Here is a 12,976-nt window from a genome sequence, read left to right on the forward strand (position 1 = left end):
CTCATGATCCAAAGTATACCACATCGTCTGTGAAACACGCCACAGGCAGTGTGATTGCATGTGCATGCATGGCTGCCAGTGGCACTAGGGCACTAGTATTTATTGATGATGCAGGACAGAAGCAGCCAAGAAAACCCCAAACATAAACCGAAAACTCATGACCCAAAACATACAGCCAAAGCAACTCAGGCATTTATTGAAGCTAAGAAGTGGAATATTCTTGAATGGCCAAGTTTGTCACCTGATCTTAAACCAATTGAGCAGCATTCACTTGTTGAAGACTAAAGGTCGGACAGAACAAACCACAAACAGCAACTGAAAGCAGCTGCAGGAAAGGCCTGGCAGAGCATTAAAAAAAAACCCCCCAAAAAAACAGCATCTGGTGATGCCCATGAGTTCATTACTTCAGGCTGTCATTGAGCGAGCAAAGTGTTTTCAACCAAGTGTTAGAAATGAACATTTTATTTTCAGTTATCTAATTTGTCCAATTTTCTTGAACCTCTGAAATAAAGGGGCAATCTCTTTGTTGTTGTGTAACTGTAAATGTATATGTAAAAGTATGTTACATGTGAAGTCATCAAAGTTTGATAAGTAAACCAGGCAAGATGGTGGACCTAAACCAATGACCCTCTTGTCGTAAGGCAACAGTGCTAACCACTGTAACCAGTAACCGTAAAACTATAGTAAAAAATAACTTTTAGACCCTTTTTCATCTCAAAAATACCAGCACTGATTCTAAGTAATAATTGTCTAATAATTGTCTTATGGCATGTGTAATCAAATATTGCTTGGATGGAGAATCAGTCGTTCCCATTAAAACTTTAATGTTAAGTTATGAAATGAAACAGCCTTTTACCATTAATAGGCTGCTGAAATAGCACTTCCGACTAGGATATACAAAAACACAGGTGTCGAAGTCCAGGCTTCGAGGGCTGGTGTTCTGCAGGTTTTAGATGTGCTTTGATCCAACACAGCTGATTTAAAGGACTGAATTGCCTCCTCAACATGTCTTGAAGTTGTCCAGAATAGGGATGGGTATCGAAAAACGGTTCTTGTTGAGAATCGGTTCCCAGTGTTTCAATTCCTTGGAATTGTTTGCCATTTTTGCAAACGATTCCCTTATCGATTCCAGTCGCCCCGAATGACGTCACCACGTTGCGGAGCGTCATTTACCTGGCAGGAAACACGGCGCCTAAGTGGCTCAAACGCTTAAAAGTTTGGTTTTGCTTTATGAGAATGGATGACAACAGGGCAACTTGCAATACTTGAAAAGTAGGTATTTCATTTAAGGGAGGAAACACTACAAATATACAAAAGCATTTGCTCACAAAACACACGATGACCTTAAATGAATGTCGTGTTTTTAATTCCGCTCCGGACTCGTGAATCTCAACCCAGCAGCAGCGGTAACGTTTGCACGTCCTCTCCCATTAATGTGGCAGGTAAATAATCAACTAACAGTGCATATTATGTTAGCGCGATCTGCCTTATTACAAAACCTGCCATTACTGTGCATTTAGATGACCATGATGAGAGAGACAGACAGTCTGGCTCAGATGCTGGCAGTTCTCACTGCAGTCTACCGTTAGCGTCTCCTTTCAGGCCAGGATAGACGAATGTCACCGAGCAGTGACTCAGTTTGTGGTCAAAGGTTTGCACCCATTTGCCACAGCAGATGATTTTTGGTAAGTGAATGTGTTTAATTGTAGGCAGGGACATTACTGGATATTCTTGTGTAATTGCTACAGAATAATTGATGTTATACTTTGTTATTGCTACAGAAGAATATTTCTTTTATTATTTTACATTTACAATTTTTTTTTCCTGGGGACCCTGTGACACCCCATTGAAGAGCCGTAGGCTGTGGATCTTTTAAGATCTCACTGTTTGTAAGGCCATGTTACTCCTAAATTTCTATCTTGTTCAAAGAGAAGATATAAAAACAAAGTTCTAAGCTATTAGACCTTAGTGTTCTCCTTTTTTAAAAAGAATCGATAAGAGAATCGATAAAGAATCGAATCGTTAAACAGAATCGAAAATGGAATCGGAATCGTGAAAATCTTATCAATACCCATCCCTAGTCCAGAAGCCTGTTAATGAACTAATCCATTTGATTCAGGTGTGTTGACCCAGGATGAGATCTAAAATCTGCAGGACACCGGGCATTGAGGCCTGGAGTTCGACACCCCTGTACTAATGGTAGGGTAGGATTGTAATTCTTGAGGAGCGAAGATGAAGAACCTACCCACCACCAGAAGGCAGTATATTGGCAAGTGTTAAATATATATTAAAGTGTATTAAGACTTTCAAAGAGACTTGAACACATAAAAATCCAGTGTTTGCTGTTCAAACCTAATGAAATCTTTTAGAGAATATCATAAGTGTACAGATTTATGCTCATATAGTGTTTAACATAACATCAAACTTACGTAGCCTTAAAAAAGCTGAATTTTTACAAGTAAAATCCAAGTAATACATGTGAGTAACCTTGTTCTTTCTGAATTTTTCACCAATGTTTTTGAATGTTATGAACAGGTGGATTTACAGAGTTTGCAAATGTGGTAAAACCATGTGTGAAAACATATATGAGAAGAATACCACAGACTTCAAAGAGCATGCAGCAACCTGGCAGGCCACTAAAAACTCTCACAATGACATAAGTGAACATGTTTTTTTAAAAACAGGTGTCCCCGCTACAAACATGGACTTCCCAGATGATAAAGGGGGATTTCAGCAAAACAAACTCACTCACTCATCTGTTTTAACCAAGATGAACTTCACGCCTGTGAAAAAAAGTCCTGCAGACCCTGTGGGTTCAACCACTAGAAAAAGCTTTGGTCAAGCACAAAAACAAAACAAAAAAAAAAACAGAACCACTCAAGATGATGAGTCATAAATACTGAATTGCGCTTTATTCTTATTAATTCAATATGATCAGCATAGTTTAAAATATACTGATAATAAATGCTTTCTTGGATAAAAAATTGGGGTTTTCTGAACCGTAAACAAAGCTTACGACAGGTGCCAACATCGCCTATAAGTGTCTTTCCAGGCAAAGAAGAAAAATATGTTTTGTGTAAAGGTCAGATCAGCAACTCCCACAAATGGAATCAATTTTATGTTTCAAAGATGGTGAAATTTCCCTTTCTGGGTACAACACCAATTGTGATACTCTAGATGAGTGACAAATGAAGGGATTTTTCCTTTCATAAAAAACAAACAGTGCCACACCAGACCCGGTAAGGAGACGGACCACCAAGAGAAAAGATCTAGTGCTCACAGTCATATTGGGATCATATAAGAGCTGTGCTACAAAGCATGATCAAGTTATCCTGGTGTGGTGACCATAAAGGCAGACTTTTTAAGTGTTACACGATTTGTTCTCTTTTAATCTTTTAACATGGTGCACACCCCATGTGCTTCTGGGGAGATTATATCTGCCACATTTACTGTAATTATTTTGCTATGCTATTAGCAATACAGAGCGCAAAGTCTGAGAAGGTTTATAAAGTACTGATGCAGTATTGATATTGTTTTCCCAACACTGAGGACTAATGTAGCAAGTATCCATTATCACAGCTAACAGTATACCTACTAAATATGTATGTATTTAGAACATTCATATTAAAATGAGGCTTACTCACTTAATCCACGATTCCAGTCAAAACCTCCGCTGACATATACATGCAAATTGGGCAAGTAGGAAAGTAGTTAAATATTAACTGCTGCAACCCACACTGAAACATGGAGTTTTCAGTGTGCTCAGTCATAGGGGAAGTAAATCAAATCAACAAAAAACTACTAAAATAATTATCTCTTTTGTCTCCTGTGGGGAAGGAGGAAAGGATTTAAGGAAGGAAGAAACTGACTTATATAGAAGTCTACTTGTGCAGTAAGTCTCCCTCACTAACAAGAGGGGAGCATGATGAGAAAATGGAGCGAGTACTTTGAGGAGGTGATGAATGAAGAAATGAGAGGGAGAGTAAACAGATGGAGGACAGTTAGTGAACTATGACGATGATGAAGATTGGAAAGATGGTCGTTCGAGCTGACATACCTGTAGAAATATGGAGATTTCTAGGAGAGAGGGCAGTGGTCTTTTGAACAAGATGGTTTAACAGAATCTGGTAGAGTGAGAAGATGCCTGAGAAATAAAGAAGAAATTTACTGGTATCGACTTTCAAGAGCAAGGGTGATATGCTATACCTGTTGCACTGTTCCTTTGTTGTTTTAGACAAAGTAAATGATAAGGTACCACGAGTGGAACTGTGATACCACATGAAGAAGCCAGGAGTGGCAGAGAAGTATGCAAGAGTATGAGTGTGTGACAGTATTGAGATGTGCAGCAGGAGTGACAGGTGGGTTTAAGGTGGTAGTGGGATTACATCAGGGATCCACTCCTTTTTGAGTCTCCATGGACTATGATGTTTTTGCACACATCACTGGAATCTGTAATGAGAGTAGTGAGCAGACGGAAGAGAGCCTGGAGAGGTGGACAGAATGAAAGAGAGAGATCAGCATAGCAAGCTGCAAAGAAGGTAGATGAGTTGTGCGTAGATGAGTCTGCAAAGAGAGGTGAGGAGAGAGTTCAAGCAGGGTGGATTTGGTGTAGATGAACATTGGCAGATTTGTGACAGAAGGATAGCAGAAGAGTGAAAGGGAAGGTCTAAAAGATGGTAGGGAGACCTGCTATGATGTACAGTTCAGAGATGGTGGCAACAACAAAAAGACCGGAGGCCGAGCTGGAACTGGTGGACCTGAAGATGTTAAGAGTTTTATTGGGACCAAACAGACAAGATTAGAAATTAGTATATCAAAAGGACAAGTCAGGTTAAGAGGCTTGGAGAGAAAGATACAGAGCCAAAGCTTAGATGGTTTGGACATGTGCAGAGGGTAGTGGACATATTGGACAAAGCATGTCGAAGACAGAGCTGCCAGGCAGGAGGAAAAGAGAGAAACCACAAACAAGGTTTATGGAAATCCTGAAGGAGGACATGAAGAGGGTTGCTGTCATAGAGGCGGATGCTAGGGATATGGTGAGATTGAGTGGAAGATGAAAGACTGATGGAATAGATGGATGGATTTAGAGGTGTAAACAAAAAAAAAAGCCGCACCATCCATCCATGAATCATCTAGGTCAAATGGCAGCAATATAAGCAGAGATGCCAGGCCTCCCTATCCACATGCCCAAACCTCCTCAACTGGCTGTTCGGTGCAGAGGAGTAGCAGCTCTACTCTGAGCCTTTCCTGAATTACTGAGCGCCTAACTTTTATCTCTAACCACATATAATTCCTGAAGCATTTAAATGCCAATTTGTCAGACGACAAATTACCAGATGTCGTCTGACTTTTACTTTCGATCCCTCTCATAGTCTGTGGTGTTTCTTTGTTTCTCTTTCCCCTCATCCTCCAACCAGTCATGGTAGATGGATGTCCTCTATGAGCCCAGTTCTCCCAAAGATCTCTTCCTGTTGGAAGAAAGATTTTCCTTCCCAGTGCTGCAAATGTATGTGGATAGGGGATTATCTGATTGTTGAGGTTTACCAGATGACAGATAACATTAAGCACCACGAAGCAACTGCTATGCAGATAAAACTACATAGCAGTTGTGATTTTTTTTTTTTTTTTTTTTTAAAAACATGCCAAAAATCTTGTTTTTCCTCACAAAAAATTAGAAAACCGACCAAAAGTGGGCTTATGCACTTTGACAGATATTATTTGAACTTCTGAATGTTACCATTTTGATTATACATATAACCATTATATACACAGCTGTTCACTGGGTGGTTTTATAAAGGTTGTTCATGTTCAAGAAACAGCCTGGAAGATACTGATTCAGCACCAAACTGGTTTCGCTTTGATCTTTTAAGAAAACACCCCAGCGTTGCCAAGCTAAAGCAAACTTTTGCACTGCAATAGGGAATTGCCTTTTTTTAAACAGCTGAAACCACATTGTGCAGACTGCAAACAACCCAAGCAGCTGTACTGCAGAAAACATATGCATACATTAAAAAAAAACATGGTGTGTGCCTGGTGAATGCTTTTATGAGACCATCTCTATTGTGAGTGTCTTGATGTGGGAAAGTGCACAACAGGTTGAGGGTTTTTCCTACTGTGTCTGTAAAAAAAAAAAAAAAAGTACAATATGAATTTGTGAAATGCAAAAGGCTTACAATGGCTCATGTCTCCTTCAGATTTAGGAAATTCTAAATGATTAATTAATTATTTCCTTACAACAGTGGACAAACAGATGGCTGAGCAGACACACAACCTGAAACTTGCAAACTAAAATAATAAGTTTTAAAAGTAAATTGTACGGCAACAAAAATATAAATTATTTTACATCTAAAACGTGAAAACAAACTTCTGTTTTCTAAGTATTAGAAAAGGTTTGCTTGTGGCTTGGAACCACAGACGTTCTTTTTCTGTAAACTTAGTGATAACTGTTTAAACTCTTTAAAATTGTGAATCAAGACTTTTCTGTCTTTGTCAGAGCACAGATCATGTAGATAACCAAGAATAGGGATGGGTGCCATTATAGCACCGGTTCTGACATAAACGGTAGTAACCAGACCGAAAAGCAGCGCACATTTCGGTGCTTTTTTTCCCTGAGATATCATACACTTTGGATTCTAGCCAATCATTTTACCTTTCCGAGGATAGTAGGCGGGCCCAGGTACGTACGTTCTTTTAGAGCAGAGCTACAGATTAAAAATGCCCAAGGCAAAGCGGTCAAATTCTGGCTGTACTTCACAGCAAAAGATGCAAACTCAGCAGCCTGCAACAAGTGCTTTAAGGTGATGCTGTGCAAAGGAGGTAACACCTCGAATCTGATGAAACACCTGGCGACATATAGCATTTTGTTAAAAGCTGAGAAATGCGCCGTATTTGATAGCTTGCTGCGAGACCTCACACCGTGCACATCTACTGCGGGTGGGTTGCCTGTAATCGGACCCGGAGTTTGCAACATCCCCAAAGAACCCGAAGAGGAGAGTCCTGGCCCCTAGCCCTGCCAGTGTAGCAGAAATGATGAGGATGATGAGGATGATGATGGCAGCAGCAGCCGTTCTTCTCTGCGTGAGTAGCTGTGTGTAATTGTTGTGTGTAATTGTTCGTGTGTAATTTACATTGAGTAGGCTAACCACGTTATTAAATTAATGCATGTAAGGTGAACTAGCAAACACCGTCGTAGTTACATGCGGCTGTCTTCTTGTTTGATGGCAGATACTCCCTTCACCCTGGCCAAAAAGGCTAAAATGACTAAAGAAAAAGTGGGAAACAGCTAAACATGAGAGGTTTTTGGATTAAGTTTTTGTTTTTTCCATTGATTAAGCACTGCTTCCAGCCAAGAGTGATACCATAAATCCCCTATAGCTGCAGAAAAGGCTAACATCATTCTTTTCAAGTTTCAGTTCTCTGAACCTGTCAGCTCAAGAAACGCCCAAACATAATGACTGTTCTCACTAATGAAAAAATGGTAACAATTACAGTATCTCACAAAAGTGAGTGCACCCCTCACATTTTTAAAAATATTTTATATCTGCTTAAGGCACAACACTGAAGATATAACACTTAGATACAATGTAAAGTAATCAGTGTACAACCTGTATAACATTATAATTTTGCTGTCCTCTCAAAATAATTCAGTACACAGCAATGAATGTCTAAACTGCTGGCAAAGTGAGTACAAAACTAATTGAAAATGTCCAAATTGCGCCCAAACTGTCAATATTCTGGTGGCCACCATTATTTTCCAGCAATGTCTTAACTCTCTTGGGCATGGAGTTCCACTGGAATCCTCTTCCACTCCTTGATGACGACATCACGGAGCTGATGGAAGATGTTAGAGACCTTGCGCTCCTTCACTTTCAGTTTGAGGATGCCTCACAGATGCTAAATAGGATTTAGGTCTGGAGACATGCTCGGCCAGTCCAGCACCTTTACCCTCAGTTTCTTTAGCAAGGCAATGGTCGTCTTGGAGGTGCGTTTGGGGTTGTTATTGTTGGAATACTGTCCTGTGGCCCATTTTCTGAAGGGAAGGAATCATGCTCTGCTTCAGTATATCACAGTAAATGTTGGCATTCATGGTTCCCTCAATAAACTGTAGTTCCCCAGTGCAGGCAGTACTGATGCAGCCCCAAACCATGACACTCTCACCACCTTGCTTGACTGTAGGCAAGACACATCTGTCTTTGTAGTCCTCACCTGGTTGCTGCCACATACGCTTGACACCATCTGAACCAAATAAGTTTATCGTGGTCTCATCAGACCACAGTACGTGGTTCCAGTAATCTCTGTCCTTAGTCTGCTTGTCTTCAGCAAACTGTTTGCAGGCTTTCTTGTGCACCATCCTCAGAAGATGGGGCGACAGCCATGCAGACCAATTTGATGCAGTGTGTGGCGTAATCAGGGTGCTGCCAGGCTGACCCATGCTCCAGCAATACTAGTAGCACTCATACATGGAGATGACACTGAGCATGTGCAATCAACTTCTTTGATCGACCATGGCGAGGTTAGTTTCTGTGTGGAACCTGTCCTGTTAAACCACTATATGGTATTGGCCACTGTGCTGCAGCTCATTTTCAGGGTGTTGGCAATAGTCTTATAGCCTAGGCCAGTGGTTCCCAAACTTTTTTTGCTGCCCCCCCCCCCCCCTTTTTTTTTTTTCAAGAAAAATGTTCCTGCCTCCCCCGCGCACAAACACATCTTCCAATCACACACACCTATATTTTGTTTTCAAACTCCATTGCGGTATATTTCACACCTCAAACATTTAGTAAACAATTAAGCAAATACAAGTAAACTGCAATAAATTACAGGAGGTAATAAAATACACTAACTCTTTTACGCTACGCTACATCCACACCTGCACGGGTGTTTTTGAAAACGCAGCTGTTTCTATGTGTTTGGACCTTTCGTCCACATGTAAACGGCATTTCAAATCACAGAAAAAGGAGATTGTTTAAAACTCCTTTTTTGCCTTTACATGTGGACGAGGAATACAGAGTTCGTTTTCCTGTGCAATAATATTCAACATTGCTATCAATACATTTTTCAAAAAATGCCTCTGTGCAAAATAGGTTTAAAAACATAAACAGCTGTGGGATCCTGTTTGTCCGTGATTTGAACCGGGGGGACAAATTACGGCAGGATCAGCCTGATATTATTTGTATCCCGCTGTAACTTTACAGTATAAACAGCTAACATCTCCGAAATGTCAGGAGTAGTTAGTCATTACAACAAGTGTTTGTGAACTAAAAATCAAGAATGTGGGATACTGTTTGTCCTTGATTTGAAGAGCCTAGCGCATGCTCCCAACGAAGGGAAAACCAATTCTGCAGGGGAGACCTACCTTGGCACTTGTCAAGGTGAAGCCAAAGGGAAGATATGCTTCACCATATTTTCTAGTCTTTGGCTTGGAAGGAAGTTGGTTTGGAAACGTATTCAGCTATGCTTCATCTCCTGCTTTGCGTTTGTGTGGGCGCCCTGTCAAAAACCTGTCCATTATGCTAGCAGTGTCCAAGCGGTCATTTTTTTTTCCTTTTCATACTTTTCAATTGTGTAATTTAAGTAATCTGGGTAGCTCTGTTTTGAAGTTCAGTAAACGCTAGAAATGTGTTTTGGAGTTTGTACGAGCTTTTTGGAGTTTGTATATGCTTTAGAGTTTGTACGTGCTTTGTCTCTAGGGGCCATATATAAACATATATAAATAAAACCACTTTTTTTACATTAGTAATTCCTTTTCTGCATAATTTTATATTATTGTTAATGATTAAATAATTAAAGCAACAAAACAACCTGAAGAGCCGGTTCGGAGCCGAAAGAGCCGGCTCTTTTTAGTGAGCCGAGCCGAAAGAGCCGGATCTCTAAAAAGAGCCGGAAATCCCATCACTACTAGCCTAGGCCATCTTTATGTATAGCAATAATTCTTTTTTTCAGATCCCCAGAGAGCTCCTTGCCATGACGTGCCATGTTGAACTTCTAGTGACCAGTATGACCAGAGTGTGAGCGATAACATCAAATTTAACGTAACTACTCCCGATTCACACCTGAGACCTTGTAACACTAACGAGTCACATGACAACTGGGAGGGAAAATGGCTAACTGGGCACAATTTGGACATTTTCTTTTAAGGGTGTACTCACTTTAGTTGCCAATGGTTCAGACATTAATGGCTTTGTGTTGAGTTATTTTGAGGGGAAAGCAAATTTATACTCTTATACAAGCTGTAAACTGATTAAATGACATGTTTTAAAGTGTCATATCTTCAATGTTGTCTCATGAAAAGATGCAATAAAATATTTACAAAAAAGGGAGGGGTGTACTCACTTTAGTGAGATAGTATATGTTTTATCCTCTAAATACCCAGCTAATAAGACACTGAGAAATACAGAAAATAAACACTTCCATGTAAATGTGTGTCTCAATTATTTCTGCAACAAATTGTATTGAAAAGGCAAAAAAGCAGAGCATTAAGGTGTTGCCTGAAATATATTGGAAATTTTGCAGAGCTGAAAATGAAAATATACTCGCAAACGCCAGTGCTACCCCTCAGTGTCCTACGAGATGCACATATGGTATCAATTTGATGATCTTACGTAGCCTTGTTCTCGACTTATCACATTCAAAAGATTTTCAGAAAACTTCAACTCCGTCCTCGACCGTCACTGGGATTTGAACCCGTCCGAGAATTTTAGTAGATGCCTCTATGGTATAAATTTGAAAAGTGATTTTCTGAAAGGTTGGCCTCTGACCTTAAGGTCAAATTCACAGAGATTTAAACTTGTCTAATTTTTAGTAGATGCACCTATGGTGTAAATTTGAAGATCATACCTTGCCTCATTCTCAAGTTATGACATTCACAAACTTGGATGTCCACCCCACCCTCCCATCAGGGTGACAATACCCTGTAAACCTTTTACAGCTGAGGAGTAAAAAAAAAAACCCTTCATGATATTGTAAAGGAAAAGAAAAAAAATCCCTTTTTGGACAGGTGGTGGCGTGGGGGAGAACCACAACAATGCTTCGTCCCCTTTAGTGACGCAAGCTTGTGAGCAACATATAGTAAAAACAATGGACTAATGTCAAATTTGTAACAGATACCTGACTCAAATCAGGGAAAAGTCAGCAAAGCCACTATCTGACTCTATGCTGCGGTGGCCTGTGGTAACAACTTAGACAAATGTCTCCAGTGACATCAATACAATCACGGAAACCAAAATTTTTTATTTCCTTTTCATTCTTTCTGTGTGGTGAGATATGGTGCAACTTCGGTCATTATGCAATTTTAACAACTTTATCCCACAGTGTCACAGGAAGTGAAACATGGACTCTTGCAAAAAGGCACCAGAGGTACATTTGATCCAAGTTTTGTTACAACTAAATGACATTAAAAATATTTAAAGTGACTAATAGTGACAGGAAGCAGCAATCTGTGCAAAAACATGGCATAAACTGCAAAATGTCACTTATTCTTAAAAATGATCCTATTCTATATCGTATATTTAGGTAAAGAAATGCATAATAATTATTAGAAAAGCGCAAGAAGATGTTTCCTAATACGGATAAAATGCACTACAGGGCAATGCAGAATCCTAGTGGGACAGATGCACACAGTAATTGTGATTTGTGTGTACTTTATTTTCTGTACCCCTTATCTTCTAATGTCCCACACTAACAATAAAAAACAAAACAAACAAAAAAAAAAATGTCTAAGAAGTCCGGAAATCATGTGGGCAATATTGGTTAAAAATCATGCCTTAAAAATCTTCAAGATATATGGCTAAAACTGTTAAAGTCACAAAACAGAAGATTTAAATCAGAGAAAGCTGTTATTGGACTGAAAAGTGTCCACTTTAAAAATATAATATGCATTGAAGTAAATAATAAAGTATACTATATATTACATTGTTAGTACCAGGTTCAAATTCATTTTGCAATCATGGGTCAAAAATCACAATTAGCAATGCATGCGACTACACTCTCCATATTAAAGCAGTCATTTACCAACTAAGGTTTTAGTAGAAAGTATTTTTAAAAATTCTGTGTTTGTGTGTGTTTGTGTGTGTGTGAGAGAGAGTGAGAGAGTGAGTGAGTGAGTGTGTGAACAGAAAAGCAAATGAAAATGAGCAAAATGTACTTGAACTCATGGAAACTGCAGGGATGCCCCAAAATGCTATTAATTTTATGGATAGAAAATTTCCCCACCCTCTTCAAGCACATCAAATTCTTGTCCCATTCACCATTTTTGTCTAATTCCTAAAGATCTCTCAAAACTGAAACCTAACTAAAAAAGTGTTATAGAGTGAGCAACAGTAATATGCCATGACACACTAAGCAGAGGGTGTCGACAACCTCTGTTGTCTGGGATTCCTAAGGGGAATCCCCAACAGTAGGTGAGCGTACGTGTAGGTGTCAACCATTCATCTGGCTTTATGAATTTTGATGTAAAAATCAAAGTTCTTTCCTTACCCGATACAACCTCAATATACCAATCTTTCTCTCTTTTATATTTTAATTTTGCATGTTGATATCAGGGCATCAGATCCTTTTAGATGAAGACCTTTGTCATCAAAGCATGTAACTGTTCCAACATGAGTGCAGCTTTTTAGTGCTCAGAGTCATTCTGCACCGCATGTGTATAACTGTTTTTTAAAATTTAAATATGTTCAACAGTTTAAAAAGGAAAAGCTGCTCTGGCTAAAAGACGAAACCCAGTGTTAAAAGTTATAAATGTTGTAAATGTGCAGTCTTAAAGGTTGTGGCTCTTCATAGTGATGATTTAAAAAAAAGAAAAGAAAAAAAGGCCACCTAAATTCTCTGAAGGGAGGAAACCAAACCCCAACATCATTCACTTTGTACTCATTTTTTTTCGTTTACCAAGTCTGTACAGCGCTAGTAAACTAAACACTGCTGATGTGAGAAAGAGGAACTTAGGATATATATATGTAAAAACTGTTAACTATGATAATGACTA

General features: G+C 39.3%; 1 protein-coding gene across 1 annotated transcript in view; it reads right to left on the reverse strand.

Moving 5' to 3' along the window:
* bbs12 (Bardet-Biedl syndrome 12) overlaps positions 1 to 12,976 on the reverse strand; it is a 56,767-nt gene that overhangs the window by 27,772 nt on the left and 16,019 nt on the right. Inside the window, exon 2 of the mRNA XM_085136028.1 lies at positions 4,058 to 4,144. Within this exon, the coding sequence (XP_084992154.1) occupies positions 4,058 to 4,144 (87 nt within the window). The remainder of the gene's footprint in view (positions 1 to 4,057; positions 4,145 to 12,976) is intronic.

The sequence above is a fragment of the Neolamprologus multifasciatus genome, chromosome 2 (assembly GCF_963576455.1).
Source record: "Neolamprologus multifasciatus chromosome 2, fNeoMul1.2, whole genome shotgun sequence".
NCBI classification, from domain to species: domain Eukaryota; kingdom Metazoa; phylum Chordata; class Actinopteri; order Cichliformes; family Cichlidae; genus Neolamprologus; species Neolamprologus multifasciatus.